General features: G+C 34.6%; 1 protein-coding gene across 1 annotated transcript in view; it reads left to right on the top strand.

Moving 5' to 3' along the window:
• The window catches only part of RNF217 (ring finger protein 217), a 146,839-nt gene extending 127,663 nt beyond the window's left edge, over window positions 1-19,176 (top strand). Inside the window, exons 5-6 of the mRNA XM_072643213.1 lie at window positions 5,977-6,048; window positions 7,680-19,176. Coding sequence (XP_072499314.1) covers window positions 5,977-6,048; window positions 7,680-7,753 — 146 coding nt within the window. The 3' untranslated portion in view covers window positions 7,754-19,176. The remainder of the gene's footprint in view (window positions 1-5,976; window positions 6,049-7,679) is intronic.
• Window positions 19,177-19,533: the final 357 nt, after the last annotated feature.

Here is a 19,533-nt window from a genome sequence, read left to right on the forward strand (position 1 = left end):
ACATCCCTTTCAAAGTCAGTATTGCTCTCCTCATTATGGAATGTGTGAAATATGTTTATACATGAATGGAGCTTGTCATAAACAATGTTAAATAATTCATTTGGAAATAAGTACCTGATAACCTCACCTGACCTCCATTCTAGACCCCTTAGTCACCTTGGAATGTCATAACTACAGCTATTTTTAAAATCTCACAGAATCAATGGCTAGTCTAATCTAGTCTGATCCACATTCCCAAAATTGTCCTCATTATAATAAACCTGACAAGTGGTCATTTAGCCTTAGCTTGAAGACGTCCATGGGGGAAACCCACTGCCTCCTGAGGAAGACCATTCTACTTCTGGATATCTCTAATTTTTTCCCCTAACTTTACTTTTGTAGTCTTTACCCATTGCTAATAGTTCTGCCTTCTGGGGCCAAGTGGTATAAGTCCAATCCCTCTTCCATTGACAGCCTATTTGAAAATACTTATTATATCTTCCCCTCTCTGCTTGAGGTTCAACATTCCCACCTTCTCCAACTAATCCTCATTATGGCATGGCTTCAAGGTCCTTCATCATTTTAGTTATCCTTCTGTGGCTCTACTCTTAAATTGAAGAAACCAGAACTAAGCATAGTGCTCCCAATGTGACCTAATAGGATAAAGTACAGCAAAATAATCACCTCCCTAGTTCTGGATGCTATGCTTCTCTTAATAATCCTAAGTTTGCATTAGCTTTTTAGGCTGCTATATAACATTGCTGGTGCATATTAAGCTTGCAGTAAACTCAGATCCCTGTATCTTTTGGAGGAAAATAACTGTTTAACCATGCCTCCTCTATATTTTGATTGTAAAACTGATTTTTTTAATCCAAGTGCAAAACTTGACATCTATCCCATTTTAATTAGTCAAAACAAGCATGATCACAGAGTGGATGAACGAATTCCCAAAAGCAAGCTGGGTAAATTCTTCCCAAGTCTTTTCCATAAGGTAGAATCTCAGTACCAATAGCAGTTCACTATTGTTTATTCCCCACTCCCAAACTTAAAAGTACAAAGAAATACATAAGAAATTTTTACATAAGAAAACCTGATAGTCTAACCTTTCTTCCTACTGGGTATTTCACATATTTCATTTCAAATTTCATAATTCCATGCCTTTTTCATTAAGACAACTGTTTACATAAGTTATGATCGGGTGATTAATATTTTCTTTGATCCAGGAAGTAAAACACTAATATTTTTTAAATAGATAATATTTATTTGGGTCTTTAACAGTTGCAAACATATTTTCATTTGATTCTCACAAAACCCTATAGTATATATGCTGTTATTATTGATATTATAAATAATTTTATGGATGAGGAAACTGAGACTAAAAGAGATTAATAAAAGATTTGTCCAGGGGCACATGAAGTAAATGTCTGAGGCAGGACCCAAACCGAGATCTTTTGACTTCAAGTCCATTATCTTATTCATGATGCCCTGCTGCCTTCCCATTTCAGATGAAGTTTAAGGGGAAGACTGATGCTTAGAATACTATTGTTATAAAATCTATAGACTCCTTTGTGAGCTCTCTAGACTTTTCTCCTGAAAATTCAGCAGCCAATATTTAACTTCTTTTATCAAACATTTATGTGTTTGCTCTGTCCATGGTGCTAAGGATACATGGTGCAAAACAACATAGATCTTGTTCTTGGGGACCTTATAGCATAAACAGGACAAGTGCACACATCACTATGATATACTGAGGAGTAAGATAAGTACAAAATGGAAGTCCAAGAAAAGTGTTATAAGAAATCTGGGGAAGGAAAAATGACTTTTACTGCCAGAGATTAGAATCATGGAATGCTTCCTAAGAAATGTGGCATTCCTCTTACCTTAGCGCAGTGTCTAGTATATAGTAGGTGCATAATCAGTGCTTATTGGCTTTACTTAAGAGAGGCCATCAACTTAAAATGAATTCACACAGCAAAAGGGAGGAGAAAGAATTAATCAGCAAAAGCAGATGAGAAACCACTAAAATGGATAAACCTTTGGTTAATTTTATTTGAAAGGAAAAGAAAACCAAATTACCAGTATCAAAAATGAAAAGGGTAAATTCATTACCAGTGAAGAAGAAATCAGAACAATAACTTGATTACATTAAATTAAAAAATTTGTGCACAAACAAAGCCAATGCAACCAAGACTAGAAGGGAAGCAAAAAGCTGGGGGAAAAATTTGCAGCCAGTGTTTCTGATAAAGGCCTCATTTCTAAAGTATGTAGAGAACTGAGTCAAATTTATAAGAATAAAAGTCATTCCCCAGTTAATAAATGGTCAAAGGATATGAACAGGAAGTCTTTGCCCAAGATATAGATAGCATGCCACACTGTATTATGTGATTAAATAAATAGAAAAACGAATATTCTCTGCAACCACATTATTAGCTCCAGAAACAGTATGAAACAGTATGAGACTTTCACCTAAACAGCAATACTGTTTCTGGAGCTAATAATGTGGTTGCAGAGAATATTCATTCTTCTATTTAATCACATAATACAGTATGGCATGCTGGATTTTGAGTTTCAGGCGCTGGGCCAAAACTACTTCTCACTATCTATATCTTGGGCAAGCCACAACCTACCTGGGCTTTAACTTCCTTGTCTGTAAAATGAAAACATTGCTCTATCTGACCTTTACAGCTCCTTCTAAGTCTAAATCTATTATATAGTGATGTCTGAGATCCCTTTCAGTTCTAAATCTGTATTCTATATGTTTATATTTTTTCACTACTCATTTCAAATCTCCTGTCTCTTCTGCTGTTGTCTGTTGGTACCTTTTAGGGAGAATGTGAGTATAAATCCACTTTTAATCTTTTGCCAGCTAAAAAATAAAGCTGAATTGGTAAGAATGTAAACACAAGGAGACACTAATATTTTTTAATTAATCAATTTATTTTAAGTTTTCAACATTCATTTCCACAAAATTTTGAGTTCCAAATTTTCTCCCATCTCTCCCCTATCCCCCAAATGCCATGCATTCTGATTGCCCCTTCTACCAATGTGCCCTCCCTTCCTTTATCCCCATCTTCTCTCTTGTCCTGTAGGGCAAGATAAATTTCTATTCCCCATTACCTGTATTTCTTATTTCCCAGTTGTATGCAAAAACAATTCTCAACATTTATTCCTAAAACTTTGAGTTCCAACTTCTCTTCCTTCCTCCCTTCCCACCCATCCCCACTGAGAAGGCAAGCAATTCAATACAGGCTATATATGTGTAGTTTTGCAAATGATTTCCATCATAGTCATGCTGTGTAAGACTAACTATATTTCCCTACATCCTATCCTGCCCCCCATTTCTTCTATTCTCTCTTTTGACCTTGTCCCTCCCCAAGAGTGTTTACTTCTAATTCCTCCCTCCTCCCATTTGCCCTCGCTTCCATCATCCCCCCCACCCTGCTTATACCCTTTTCCCCTACTTTCCTGTAGTATAAGATAGATTTTCATACCAAATTGAGTGTGCATGTTATTCCTTCCTTTAGCCAAATGTGATGAGAATAAGCTTCACTTTTCCCCTCCCACCTCCCCCCTTTTCCCCTCCATTGGAAAAGCTTTTTCTTGCCTCTTCTATGACAGATAATTTGCCCCGTTTCGTTTCTCCCTTTCTCCTCCCAATATATTCCTCTCTCACCCCTTAATTTTATCTTTTTAGATATGATCCCTTTCTATTCAACTCACTCTGTGCTCTCTCTCTCTCTCTCTCTCTCTGTATATGTGTGTGTGTGTGTGTGTGTGTGTGTGCGTGCATAATCCCTCCAACTACCCAGATACTGAGAAAAGTTTCAAGTTAAAAATATTATCTTTCCATGTAGGAATGTAAACAGATCAACTTTAGTAAGTCCCTTGTGATTTTTCTTTCCTGTTTTCCCTTTCATGCTTCTCTTGATCTTATGTTTTAAAGTCAAATTTTCTTTTCAGCTCTGATCTTTTCATCAAGAATGCTTGAAAGTCCTCTATTTCACTGAATGACCATTTTTCCCCCTGAAGTATTATACTCACTTTTTCTGGGTAGGTGATTCTTAGTTTTAATCCTAGTTCCTTTGACTTCTGGAATATCATATTCTAAGTCCTTAGATCCCTTAATGTAGAAGCTCATAGATCTTGTGTTATTCTGATTGTATTTCCACAATACTTGAATTGTTTCTTTCTGGCTGCTTGCAATATTTTCTCCTTGACCAGGGAATTCTGGAATTTGGCTATAATATTCCTAGGAGTTTCTCTTTTTGGATCTCTTTCAGGAGGTGATTGGTGGATTCTTTCAATATTTATTTTGCCCTTTGGTTCTAGAATATCTGGGCAATTTTCCTTGATAATTTCATGAAAGATGATATCTAGGCTTTTTTTTTTGATCATGGCTTTCAGGCAGTCCTATAATTTTTAAATTGTCTCTCTTGAATCTATTTTCCAGGTCAGTTGTTTTTCCAATGAGATATTTCACATTATCTTCCATTTTTTCATTCTTTTGGTTTTGTTTTGTAATTTTTTGCTTTCTCATAAAGTCATTAGCTTCCATCTGTTCCATTCTAATTTTTAAAGAACTATTTTCTTTGGTGAGCATTTGAACCTCCTTTTCCATTTGGCTAATTCTGCTTTTTTTAAAGCATTCTTCTTCTCATTGGCTTTTTGGACCTCTTTTGCCAACTGAGTTAACTTATTTTTAAAGGTATTATTTTCTTCAGCATTTTTTTGGGTCTGCTTTAGCAAGCTGTTGACTCACTTTTCATGATCTTCTTGCATCACTCTCATTTCTCTTCCCAATTTTTCCTCCAATTCTCTTACTTGATTTTCAAAATCCTTTTTGAGCTCTTCCATGGCCTGGAACCATTGCATATTTATTTTGGCAGTTTTGAATGCAGAAGCCTTGACTTTTATGTCTTCCCCTGATGGTAAACATTGTTCTTCCTCATCTGAAAGGATGGGAGAGAATACCTGTTCACCAGAAAGTAACCTTCTATAGTCTTATTTTTTTCCCTTTTTTGGGCATTTTCCCAACCAGTTACTTGACTTTTGGGTCCTTTGTCAAGGTAGAGTATGCTCTGGGGACCTGTAAGATCTCAGTACCCCCAAGGTGGCACAATCAAGGGAGAGGAGTTTACTCCCTGGCCAGCTCCCAGCTGAGATTCAGATCAACTGTTCAATTCCCCTAGGGGATTTAGGTGGAGGCGGGGCCACCACTCAGGGCTGAGGTTCCTATTAGCTGCTCAATTCCTCCAGGGTCTTTATCCAACAATGGATGTTGACTGCTGCTGCCCACTGCTGCTACTGCAGCAGCCACCGATGCAGCTTGGGGCTGTGGCTAGGGGAGGACCCTGCTGCCTTGTTATGGAGGTGAAAAAACCCTTTCACTGACCTTTGAAGCTGCCTTTGGTACCTGTGGGTTAAGGGATCTGTGAACCGTGGCTGCTGCTGCCAGAAATTCTGTCCCCGAAGCTTGCTTCAATCCTCCTCCCAAGGCTGGGTTGGATTCTGCTTCACATCCAGTGCCACAGACTTTTCCCTGTTGGCCTTCCAGTTCACCCTGGGCTGGAAATCTCCTCCAATTCATCATTCTATGGCTTCTGCTGCTCTAGAATTTGTTGAGAGTCTTTCTTTACAGGTATTTTATGGGCTGTGGGGGAAGAGCTAGAGTATGTGCATCTTTCTTCTCTGCCATCTTGGCTCCGCCCCTAGGGGACACTAATCATAAAACAAAGTGAGTTATTACTTTGTAACAGAATCACATTTACAAAGTTTTGTGAATGTGTGTGTGAAGTTGTTGGACTAAAATAAGCACTTTAACTCTTTCCTAAATGGAAGTGGCAACCTGATTTATTTAAAAGCTTTAAAAGAAAAGAGTATTTCATCTGCATTTCTGTTATATTTAATGCAGAAGTTAATATTTGATTAAAATGGAAAAATATGTTGAAAAGAGCTGTGTAAATATACAATAATTTTTTCATGATGACTTTTTTTCAGCTGGAAAATTAATCATTGCACCTCTGATCCTGGTTTTGGGACTGGCACTTGGGGCCATAGCCGTTGTAATAGGTAAGATTAATTTTCTTTCATCAGTTATGTTTCTGAGATGGGAACTCTTTCAGAATGATGAAAACATAAGAAAAAGTAGAGTAAGAGGAGTCACTTATTATGACATGTACATATTTCTATTAATCATTTGAAAGAACTGACTTTGTTCTAGTAGTAACTTATTTGGGAAAATAGTCATCCCATGATTATGAAGAGCAGCAGTCATAGAGTTCCAGCTCTGATACAAGTTTTGTGTCCTTGGGTAAAAAGCACTTCATCTTCCCAAACCTCTGTTTCTCCATCTATTATATTGGGTTGAACTTACCTATATTAACCAAATGGCACTGTTCTTTTGAGGAAATTGCTTAGTATACTTTTAAAATATCATATAAATGTGAACTCCTATTAATTATAAAGTTCAGGCTTAGAGGAAATGTGGTATAGTGAATAGAAAGCTGGTCTCAAAGGGCAGAAAGATCTGAGTTCAAGCCCTACCTTTGATATATCCTGATTTTATAACCCTGGTCAAGTCATTTAACCTCTCAATGATTCCAGACAACTCTCTGAAACTACAAATTACAGAGAAGATGCTCATCTGTATTAGTAGAAGTTCTTTATTGGGAGCTGTCTACACCAATGAAATTAGAGGTTTGATTTTTTTTAATAGTTTGGATAGCATGCTTTAGTATTTTAAAAAAAACAAAAAACTTGCAATTTCATTATAATGTGCATGTGTTGTACCCCCATCATGCCTTAGCAGGTAGTCTTCATGAGTTTCTGTGTTCAAAATATGCCATGATCTTCTGGCAAGTTTTATGGAGATGGGCATTTCTGTATCTGACTAGGCAAGTCCCAAGATGAAACAAGCTGTTTACTGGACTTGTACTTAAAGTCACAATAGGTCTGTCAGTACTTGATCCACATCATCAAGAGGCATCAGAGTAAGACTTTGGTGGAGGTAGAAGATTTAGTTTAATAGATAATTTACTATCAAATTTTCTGTCTCTTTTTACAACCATAGGCTTAACATTTTAGGAAATTTATTTTTTGATTGGCATCAAAGAAATGAGTCTACTCTTCTTCAGATACTTATCTCAGCTATTATTTCAACTAAAGTGACCTATGTAAAAATAGTATTTAACTTGAAAATAGTCATAATGAAGAACTAACACATGAAACCTATCAGTATTATTGTGGATTTATTTGAAGAAAACAAAATTCATTTAAATATTTGGCCTTGGAAATTTATTTGTAATAAGCTTTTGAAGCCTTACCTTTTTATAGATTTAAAGAGCCATATATGTTCATTTGACTAAAGTAAGAAATCATCATGGCAGAATTATTCAGAGAAAGATACCTGCTACTAAGTCAACTGTCCATATGGTCTAAGAAAATGAATGGTGCAGGATATGAAATAGCATTCTACCTTCCACATCCTTGTAACATGGGCCTAGGCTTTAACAACTTTGAGTGGAGCCTTTGATCCTGTCACCAATTATAAGGGATTTTCAGTGACTTTGTTGAATAATTTTTGAATAACATCTAAAGGATGATGGCTTGTGTATAGTTTATAAATTATCCAAAAATAAAATAAAATTCATGGTATAAAGTATATCTTTATCTAATACGTATTGCATGTTTTTTCCCCCCAGGTTTATTTGTATTTCCCATCTATTGCCTTTGTAAAAAGCAAAGAAAAAGATCACGGACAGGTATGCCCTGGTAAAAAGCAAACTTTTTTCATCTGCACTGATCTGAGCCCTGCCAAGGGCTGTACAAAATGGTGCAACGAAGAACATGGGCATCCATATACAAGTCGCCATCCTGGAAACTAAGAGGGACTTCTTGCCATCTCTTCTCCTCTTGGTTCACTGCTGCAGGCCAGAATGCCTCCTTGCTATGGTGCACTCCAAAAATGGTAGCCTATCCCTTTCCCCCTTTCTGATTGCTGCTTTAAAAAAAAAAAATTAAGGAGTTGCTCTCCAGGTTACTTTCACAGTCTTCTGTATTTAAAATAAGACCCTTCCTGTTGTCCTATTAAGAAAGCATTTTTGTTAACAACATGTAGCTTATCCATTTAGGATTTTTATGAAAAATAATTGAAGGTAGTTTAAATTGTCTTTGTGTCCTGAACACTGAATCTCTTGTTCATCTTTTTGGACGTGCTCTGAATAGCTCACGTCCTTTGTCTACCATTAAGCAAAGTCAGATTTCAGAAGACAGAGGCTCATCATATCCACTTATTTCTACCTATGGACCAAGCAGTGTAATTCAGCCATTTGGCAGGAGTTACAGTTGCCAAAAATCTCAGTGCCTAAAAGGAAACTAATGAAAACAAATTAATGAGAAGAAGCATGTGGCATACTGAAATCCTTGTACAGGTGTAAGTAAACATGTATTAGAGTTGGCTCCAACAACCCCATAGTTGTCTACATTATTCTTCCATATTTTAATAGGTCTGTTTCACATTGGGTTTAGGTCCTCTGCTGTCTCAGGACACGCAAAGGTCAATGTGGAAGAAATCCAAGAAATCTCTTATAATTTTTTTTTTAAAAAAAGATGATGTTCTTTAGTAAAATATCAAATTTTGTGGACCACAAGAATTGATATAATGGTCTCAGAAGCTGAGTCCTGGAAAAATGGTCCTTCTTTTCCTTCTGGTGCATCTTTTATTGTACATAGAACAATATGAATTTCTTTAGTCAATCCAAAGAATATATTTTATTTGAAATGAAATGAAAACTGCTTGAAATCCTTTATAGAATCAGAAAAATTTTAAATTGTGGTCATAAAGAATTGTATTTAAGGTTAAACTCTGTATAATTTACTTTCCCTTCATTTCTTGATCTCAGCCTTTTTATAGAAACACTTTGTTTTCTAAGTCTCGTGCCTGCTGTTCAAATTTTGTTACTGTTAGTGATATTATGGAAGGGGTTCACCAAAAATAAGGTTCTTATGATCATGGTTATGTACTTTTTAAACAAACAAACAAATATAACCCTATATTTGCTGCTAGAGAAGAAAACGGAGAAAATAAATGAAGGAAAATGTTTCTGGAAGTTTTTCAGATCCCCAGTTTCTTCAAGAATAAAGAGACAGATTAATATTTATTTACCAACCTTTGTTTTAATCATGAAAGTTCACCAGCAGGGTGAACAAAAGGGAGCCCCAAAGCTCAAATTCTTTATAACTGCCTCTACAACTTTAAAATCTAGCTGCATACCATGGATGTAACATTTCATCGATCAGTAGCCATTCCTTTTTTGAAACACTTGATATCCATACACGTAACTGCTCTTTGTTGAACTCCAGATAATGGGGAAAGTGTCATTTTTGGTTGAACTGACATATGTGGTGGGGGAGTTTACTAGTGTTAGCCTTGAGAGTTTGCTTTCATTCTTTCTCATTTGATACACTGTACAGGCATAATAGAGTTCCTGGAGTAATCTTCCATTTCATAGTAAAGATACACTATTCCTTAACGGTTCTGGAAAGACATCTTTTGAAAGAGTTAACTTCATACAAGGAAAGTAGTGCTATTGTTTCAAATAGTACCAAGTTTGAAAGGGTTTCCAGTAAAACCCATGTATTTATATGTCTTAAACTTGTATCTTTGCAATGCATATTTTCTTGACTTGGGCCTTTGTTTTTCTAATTTATGTATATATGTATTTGCCCTCAATCTTGTATGTGTGCATATGTGAATGTGCATATGTATGTTATACATATATATGTTTATGTAAAATCTTTTTATGGTTACATATAAATTGTATGCACACATATATTGACTAGTTGATTAGTATATGTCTGGTCCTAGATAATCTATTTTCTTAGGTCCATATATCTGTTGTCTATGGCTTACTCAGGGATTTGTATTCCTTTCTTTAAATAACTTATCTTTTGGGAGGGGGGGGTATTTTTATATTATTTAGAAAACTTTCCAACTTCTGGATGATAGAGTTGGTGTCTGATGTGAAGTCAGTAAAGGCTTTTAGTACTTTGAATTGTTTCTGCATTTGGTTGCACAGGGTTTCCATTATTCTCTTTTATTGATTTTTTTAAAAAATTAACTTATACATTTGTCATAGCAGATAGTTGGTCTACCTACCCTTTTCCTTCAAGTAGCTTGAAATAATCATTTCTGAAGTTCTGGTGTAATAGTATAATGAAGATCTTAAGAGAAGAGAATAGAATTAATTTTTTTTTTTACTTTAGTGCCATCATTATCTGTAACTTGTGTGTGAATTTCAATTTTTACAAAAATTTTTCAAAAAATCCACTGTTAGAAAAAATTTTAGTAGCAAGTTTACAAACTACCTATTGTAGATGTTTTAGTGTAATTAGGTAGAGGGAAATAATTTGGCTTCTACCTTGTATTTAGTTGTGGCATTTCATTTCATATCTAAAAGCATTTGCAAAAAAAATTAAATAATCATTCTAAGTTCTGCATAGCATGTGCTTTTCTATCATTCTCCTCTAAAGAAACTGAAAACAGTCTAGAAGAAGGTTATAATTGTGTTTGTGTTTTTGTTTTAAGGACAGGGTGCTTATTTCCCATCTATGTTTCATCTACTCATTTATTCAAATTGGATACCTTGCCAAAATAAGGAGCTAGAAGATAATTTCCATCTTTTCCTCTCAAAACAAAATATGTGATCAGATGCCAATAGTTTGACAAGAAAAGAGTGTAATTGTCAGGCTGCCTTATTGCTTTAAAGTAATCTACTGAAATGATGAAAATTTAGAAATAAAAATTACTCTATGGAGCTATTTGAAAATAGTTTTCACATTATTCCAACATACTGCCATTTTCACATTTACGGCCCCAATGTGTCATTCATTCTTGCTATAATTAAAGGTCTTTCAAAATGTTAGCAGATTAATGTTACCTGATTTTGTTATTGCCATGAAAAGCCACACTAATTCAAGATACCAAGATGGAGTATGGAATACTCCATACTTGGAAGGTCTCAGGATATCTTGATTTTCTTTCCAGTACATCAAGTGATTTTTACCCCAAAGCCTACCGAGGTTCCTTGTGATTAAGGTTAAGAAGAGAAAATCTGTATATTTTGATGTCCTGGCACAGGCATCATTTATTTCCTGTGGCTTAGATTTCCTGATAGGAGTTATTGTACCCTGACACTTGGACAGAGAGGATACAATCCAAGATACCAAGGGTTACAACCTTCTATCTGATTGTATTCTTGCTGAGCTATCAAGATTCAGTGGTACCCATGAAACTGTATCTACCTGCATCTCCCAGACCTTTCTACTTGAATGGGTGGCCTTATTGCTCTCCTAAATCCCTCCTTGTAATATTCTTGACTTTCTTCCCCCCTAACCTTCTATCTCTCTGTTCCTTCTGGGTACTCCCTGTTTTCCTTTCTCCTTGATCTCCATAACACAGATACACACCTCTTATTGATGAAACAATGAAAAAAAAATACATTTCTGACATATTTTGCAAAGGAAACCAGTGTTCTTTTCTTGCCTTCTCTGTATATGTTGAGAGCTAAATTAGAGTACTCCTTTGAAACTTGTAAAACTACTTGTATATTACATAGAATGTTTTTAATTCTTGATTTTATTGCTGCTTGTTATATTTCTATTTATATTTTTAAATGGTTAATAAGACATGGATAATACTGTGTTTAAAATGTTTTCTTTGTTACTGAATCCCACAAGAACTTTCATACCAAAAGCCATAGTAATATTATAAATTCCTAAACAAAATTAATATATGCCTTAAAATTCAAGTTGTCATATCATAACCTGTGTTTAGCCCTATTTTGTTTCAGAGAGTGAGGTGACTCATTATATACATTGGTAGTGAATTTATTTTATTTTTCCAGCTTTATTATTTTTCTTAAGACTATAATATAAATATAGCCTTAAAGTTAGGAAATGCACTTTAAAAGTCCTCTGTGCCATTTGAGTAAATTAGATTATGAAGTTGGGGTTTTTGAAGCTATGCAAAACTGATTTGTTTAAAAAAAATTTTTCATCAGCTACTCAAGATACATATTTTGTTTTCTAAAGAGTATGTACAAGATTTTGCAAATATGTTTCACCTTTCATTTTTACTTCCAAACAAAATTTAAAGCTGTAAAACAGATAAAATGGATACAGTATTAAAGGTCTATGTCACCTGAACTAAGAGAAAGTTTTAGGATGAAAATGACTGAAATATTAGACTTACAGAAAACAATTCTGGCAGTTTGTAGCAAAAGTTCCAAGACAGAATAATTTCAATATATTCATTAATATGCCTAGTACATGATGGATTCTTAAGTAATATTCACTAATAACCTAGTTGGAGCATTTATTTGAAAACAGTTGGTGCCCTTTACAATCTCACTGTAAGAAAGCTGTGCAACAGGGCCCTTTATTAAAGAATACCATTACTGGATTTCCTCTGAGTAACAGAAAAGTTACAACAACCAACAACCAATTAAGTATGTTTACTTTTCAATTTTGTTTATTCTTTACAGTTTATTATTTACAATAAGTTAATAGTCCTTTCTGAATACACAAACTAATAGTCCCTATCCTATCTCAAAATAGGAGGAAGCAAAAGGAAGGAGTCCTCAGAGAAGCAAAGAGGTTGGGAGACAATGTCTTTCCCCAAGTTGATTTCATGTTGAAGATAGTATATGGAAAACATTAATGCATACAATTAATTTGAAGCAGGCAGGTCTGACATTTTTGGCTATTTAATGATCAGAGATAATGCTTTTTTATGTAACCTATGAATGTAAAATTTGAATTTTTAAAATTTAAAAATTAGAAAAGACCCTTCTTTCTCTTAATATTGGTTTTAAAGGCTAAGTTAACATATATGTTACAAACTAACTGTCCTGTTAGATTTCTCTTTATGTGGTTGTTATAGTTCTATGGATATAGTTTCACTCCTGGTCCATCCAAGTCAACATCATTTTATCTATAGCCATGTTATAATAGAGTTTTGAGAAGTATGGCACAATGGATAGTTTCACATCCTGCCTCTGACATATACTGTGATCCTAAACACATCATTAGTACCCCAGGAACTCTCTTAAGATTTTAAGCATTGAGTATGGTTCCTAGTCTACTTCAGTAGTAGGAATTTCCCAACTCCTACGGTCTCCCACATCAGTGAAATCACAGGTTTGAACAAAGAAGTATAGCTGGGTTTTAATGTAGTTCTAATGTCTAACTGCATGTGTTCTTATTGAAGTAAAGTTCAAATTGGAATGCCATTTGCCTTACTGGATCACTGAAAAGAAGTGTTGCCAGATATAGAACAGCAGTGTATTTGCAAGACCACTGGACTTCTTTTGAACTGGTGGTCATAACGTTCTTCTGAGGACCATGTGCTATACTTAAAATGAAATAAATAGAAAGCATAAGGTAATATTTAATTTGGTCCTTCAAGGAATATTCTCATGTACGATAGTTACTTTGCATAGGTTAGCAGTAAAATTTATGCATGCAAAGCAAGTATGACAAAGGAAAAAGATGTCTTTCACTTTGTGCTGCTGATCCTATCCCATTTATTTTCTGATCATGTGTCACTTTTTTCTTTAACATCAAATGACTTTCCTGCCCCAACTGTGTGGGGCAATTTCAGCACATTGTAGTTTTTCTCATAGGAATACTTACTTATTCTAGTCCATTAAGATAGTCACTACCCCTTCCTATTCTGTTCAAATGTGGGAATAATTCTTTCTTATAATTTCTACTAGATCTAGAAAAATTAAATTCATATACAAAAAATACTTTGTGGTTGAGTTGTAACTGCACTGAAAATAGGCATAATTTATAACCATGTTTTACTTGGAAAGAAGAAAAACAGCATATCAAGAGTGAATGAAAGAATTTTCCTTCTTATTGGTGCAAATGGCAATATTGAGAAATGCCTACTGTTTTCTAGAAAGAAGTGAACTAAATTGATTTTAAAGCAGTAGTCTGATCAAAGGGAAAGTACAGACGGTCTTTGACCTGTCTATCTATATCCCTTCTAGACAATGGGAATTGTCAGTGGCCTCATAAAATATTCTTCCTTCTTCTCTGCCTTTCCTTGGGGTCTCCCTTCCCCCAGGCAAATAGGAGACGTTCTGAAATTACATTCTGTTCTGTAATGAGCCAGGAAAGAAAGAAACCTTGGTCAAGAGCAATAGATAGGATCAGTAGAAAGTGAAGCAGATGGCTCAATCTCTAAGGCATGAAAAAGAATTTAGGGACAGGGAGCCAGCCAGTACTAAGAGAGTTTGAGAGTTAGTCTGAGTATTTCTTCATCCTTGCAGGAAGCCCTGGACCCGTATTCCCCAAATATTTAAAGCCTTCACTCCTGTCTTCCAGTCTCCAACTTGTAAGAGTTTCTGCTTCAAACTGAGAGAATCACCATTACTGACTTGTTCTGGTGTGGAAATACTGCAAAGAAATGTTCTTTTATCCCAGATTCTGAGTTCATTTCCCCATAGAACCATTGTTTACATATGGTGGTTAGAATCTGTATTACTATTAGTACAACATTATATATTTTAGACACATTATGGGTTAAATAGACTTTAGCAGGTTGACCCAGGAACCTAATTATCATGTTTAAAGTTTCTATGGAAAAATGAGTTCTGATTTCCAAATGACTGACAAATTAACTTTTAGAAAAAAATCTATAAGATTGGTGCTGCTCTAACTTTTCTAAAATTTATGTACTTTCATTAATTTGACAGTATTTTAAAAAACCAACATAATACTAACAAATTAATTGGCTATTTTTTGTCATTAGGGCAGAAAGTGGCCTTGGGCAGCTCCAAATTCTGTCATCTTCTATCTAAACTGATACTAAGACAGAGCATGATGCAGTGGGGCTCTAAACAAGACATCAGATAATTCCTACTCTAGTCTCAGCCCCAACCTGTGTGTTATTAGGCAATTCCTTTGCCTCTCTGAGCCTCCATTTCCTCATCTTCAAAGTAAGGGTAATAATACTTGCCTTGCGGGTTGCTCCAGAATTATTGTAATGATCCATTATCTCATTTGATATGAAAGCACTCCAGAAACTGTAAAATGCTATTTAATTGTAAAGGATGATTTTTAATGGAGAAACTTATAAATAGGCAGTAGCCAAAGGGAATTAGGTTACAGACAAGTTTTTCTTCCTAAGGATTCTACAGAATTTTAGGGGATCATAATATAGATGGTACAGCATCATCTTTGTATGAGATCTAACTTGATTCAGATGTGCAACACTGAATTAAGGGTGCCATGCTATTAAACAATATTTATTAGATCATGTAGACTATAGCCAATATTATCCCTTCCCCAGTAGAAGTCACTTTATCAGTTGCAAATGCCTTGATTTCCTCTTTTCTATAAATGTATAGGTAAGTGTTATCCTTAGACAAATGAATGAAAAGGATTTCTATCATGTATGTAGCTCCTAAAACAGTAGCACCAGTTAAGCAGCAAACTTGAAGATGGATTGTGGTTTGGAAGGGGAAAGGGAATATTTATTTTGGAGGAGAGTTTGTTTAAGATACATGCTTATCAGTCAGATTATGTCATCATTTACCTGAAATTTAGAATTAGAAAGTGATGAAACAGTGACATTAAGCTGATCTGAATTGCCTTTTCACAACTGTTGAATTGGAAAAAAGCATGTGCACCATGTTCTACTGCATTCATCTCCATGGGCTAAGTGGCCTATTGGTGCCAGGAAACTTCCAGCACCTTCCCTTTTTTTTCCCCATTGGGGTGTGAGGAAGGAGATTAGAGAAGAGTCTGAACTTGGTACAATCTCTTTGGTAGTTTAAAATAATTACACTATAGTCACTCAGGAATCTTAGCACTTTTCCCATTACTTTCTTTTAGTCAGCCTCTATTTGGGCTCCAAGATTTCTACTGGCTGTCATTTCTTAGAGATACTCCTGTCCTGAAACAATTATTATGTCTTCAGTCATAGTTTATTTTCCATAGACAGGGCAAGAAACTGAAGAATGTGAAGATGGAGAGGAAAAGAGTTCCTTGTTGTATGTTTCCTTCCACTCAGACAACATAAGAAAAGTCCTTTTTCATACACATATAGACATATATATACATACACACATATTTCTAATGCTTTTAAAAGATATATATTGCCTCTTCTCAGTTCCTTAATTTTGCCTTTTGACCATCTTAGTCCTACAGAGTAGTAACTGAGAGTATAAAGTCCTGCCATTATGAATAATAAGACCTTACAGACATTACCAGTAGAACTGTCATTTTCATAAGTAATACGTGTGTTCTCCCTTCCATTTTCGCAAGAGTTATCTTGAGCATTCTGCCACTAAGTTTCAAAAGACTACATCTGAAGATGCAGGACAGTCAAGAGAAATCAGATAACATTCCTTTACTTCACAAATTCAAAGAACAGTGCTGTAGTAAAAATTGTTAGTAAGTTATAATACATTATGTATTGGGGTCAGGTTAAGGAACTGTTCTAATAAATAAAAAACATTGATAAATCATGAAAAAAGAAATTCTAGCCATCTATCTAACTTATCCTTCCTTCTACTCTGCCCCTCTAATTTCAAAATGTTTGGTCTACATTTAAACAAAGTATATGACTAAAATATGGTCATAAATTAGAAGCACTGAGGCATAGCGGCTAGAGTGCTAGACTTGAGCTCTGGGTAAGTTTAAAATTCGACCCCTGACACTTTACCTTCTCAGTATTCCAGGCTAAGGCACAGATAAATTGCACATACACAGGTTTCTATACCAATGAAATCACAGGTCAAAACCAGGAAAAAAAAAAGTGTGTGTGTGTGAAATAGGAGGGATAGGAACCATTAAAGTATTCAATTCCATTGAAAATACATGTATGAAATTGGTTTTAATCTATCTACATCTTAACATTTTTCACACAAAGTCAACAGATAAATGAATTATGGTAACATAAATTATTGCTTCTAGTAAAATTGCCACTTCTAAGAAATAATTATTTCATCTCTTTCACAGACTACTGAATATGGCCAATTTTGCCATTGCTTGCAGTCTGTAGTGAAAATTAAAACGAGAGAAAACTCTTAAATCTAAAACTATGCTTTAGCTATTGGCTTTTGGATGTTGGTCAGCAGTTCCTGTAATATGTTTCATTAAGTTGAACAGAATTTATTCCCTAATATTTGTATCTGTTTTGCAATCAGAATAATATAATAATTTGTGGTATTTTGAGTTCGATATCAGAATGCACCTTGAGAATGATATTCTTCTTTCTTTCCTTACTCACACAAAAGACAGTTAGGTTTGTGATTTCTTTCTCATTCTTTAATACATTTTATCAAATGGCACAGAAAACCATATACTAGCTACAATTAAAGTAAAATCCAATCTATAAACATCTTTGAAAATGTTTGGAAGAGAATTTGAGAGGTGGAAGAAAACTTTGCCTTTTTTCAATGAAAGTTTTGGAAAATAAGGAATTTACATTGCTATGGAGCTGGGATTTGTCCAAAGCCATTTTTTTCCTCCCACACTATTACAATATTTCAAATTTTTAGAGTTGCACAATGTTTTAATGAATGAAGTTTTCAGAACATTAAGCAAGGTTATGCATCATTGCAGTTTTGTGCAGTGTTTAATAAAAGGAACCAAGAAATTGGTAATTAAATCTTGGAAAATGGGTTTACACTCATTTTCCATTAACTCTAAAGTATCCTCCCTTCAACCTCCAACTTTTGGTGCTTTGTATAACTAGATTTAACATTTTAAAATCATTTATTGGTGCCTTATTGTTTTATTAAGTTGGACATATTTCTGCTCTGAAAAGTCTCATGGAAATTTAGGAACTTTTGTCAGAGTTGTCTTTGCCTCCTTCTTAAAAACAAAAGGGGAATTACATATTTTTCATGTGATAAACACATCCTATTTCAGTGAATATAGCCAATTTTATTGTCATAGATAAATAATTGGATATTTTATCTGAACGTTGGTACCCATTTTTAAGTAGCTGGTTGTGTGAAGAAAAAAAAAGATTGAATACCCAAGGTTTAAACTGGTACAATTGCAATTTCTGTCAAAGCCACTAAGATTATAAATCTTCAAAGCTGATCCCAAAATGTACTGATTATTTAAAGTATAGAACTTCCAAAGAAATCTATCTTCCCGTCATTACTTGAGCAGTTAAAATAGTTCTCGGCCTTTATCCATCACACTCTTTATTTATGAGTAGGACAGAATCACTTTATGACAAAATGTTAAAAAAAAATGTAACCTCTATAACATTTCCAGAACTGATTTTTCTCTAGCTCATGTTTGGCAATATTTTACCCATAATGTACCTTTCAAACAAACTCTGTATCATGATGGTGTGAGGTATTTACTTGATACTTTTTCTTCACCTCTTGATCTGTATCTCACTGATTTGTCCATCTTATTGGGTCATTCGGTCAGTACCTTTTGGTTTAGGTGACCTCACAAACTGCCCCTTCTCTTGTCTTTTCTGTAATCTGTACCAGAGTTGCATGACATTTAGTTTGTCCTGATGAATGTATCATTAAATGCTAAAATAAATCATGTCCTCAGAAAAGATATTGACAGGCTGTATATGCACTTCTACAAATATTCTAAGGGAAAAAAAAAAACTTCCTCCTGCCAACAACTGTCCTGCTGGCCAGGATCTAAAAATTAATTGATTTTTTTTTAACACTGAATTTTGAAAAATCTTTTACCTATTATTCAGTTATATAATTATGTATTGTGTTGAGTGAGTGAATGTACTACTCCATTTTAGTAAATTCAACTTCAATTTCATTTACTGCTGGCAGTTAGAATAATACAAGTGTCAAATCACAGTGACATCCTATATGAAAGAGGATTCTCAAGTCCAAAGTCTTGGGGATATTTTACAAAATTACTTATAGACTTACAACATTAGTCATCAAGTCTTTGTTTTTTGTTTTTTTCTAAGAACTGAATGGTAGCATTATTTTATCCAAGCCTATGAAAGACTACAAAGACACTATACTCTTATGAAAACTATTGTGGGAAATAAAATATTTTGCTTGTTGTTATATGGATTATGCTATTTGAATTACAGTGGGGTTCTTATTGACATGCACAAGCCAGTGCAGTACATCATGAAGTGTCATCTAGTAAAGTCTAATAAAGTTTGGAAGAAAAAGACAGCTGTTGTCTTTATTTATGTTTGTGTTGGTCATTTTTTGCCCTTAAGGAAGCTGAATGATGGTATCATGGAAAGAAGAAAGGATGAAGAAATTCAGTTCTTTTTCTTGAAAAGGTGGGAGACTTTGGGTATAGAATGTTCTGCACACTATTAGACATAACCACTGAATTGGTTAATTGTTTAAATGTTTTCCTTTGTCACAAGAGAAGGTTGAATAGGGATAAGATTGTTATATAAAAACAAAAAGTTTCAATGAAACTTTTCTACAAGGAGAGATTAAACTGGATTTAGCGTCAGAAGATCTAAGTTCAAATCCCCAAAAGTGACCTTTATGAGGTCTTTGAATATCAATTTCC

Source organism: Notamacropus eugenii, chromosome 2, assembly GCF_028372415.1.
Source record: "Notamacropus eugenii isolate mMacEug1 chromosome 2, mMacEug1.pri_v2, whole genome shotgun sequence".
NCBI classification, from domain to species: domain Eukaryota; kingdom Metazoa; phylum Chordata; class Mammalia; order Diprotodontia; family Macropodidae; genus Notamacropus; species Notamacropus eugenii.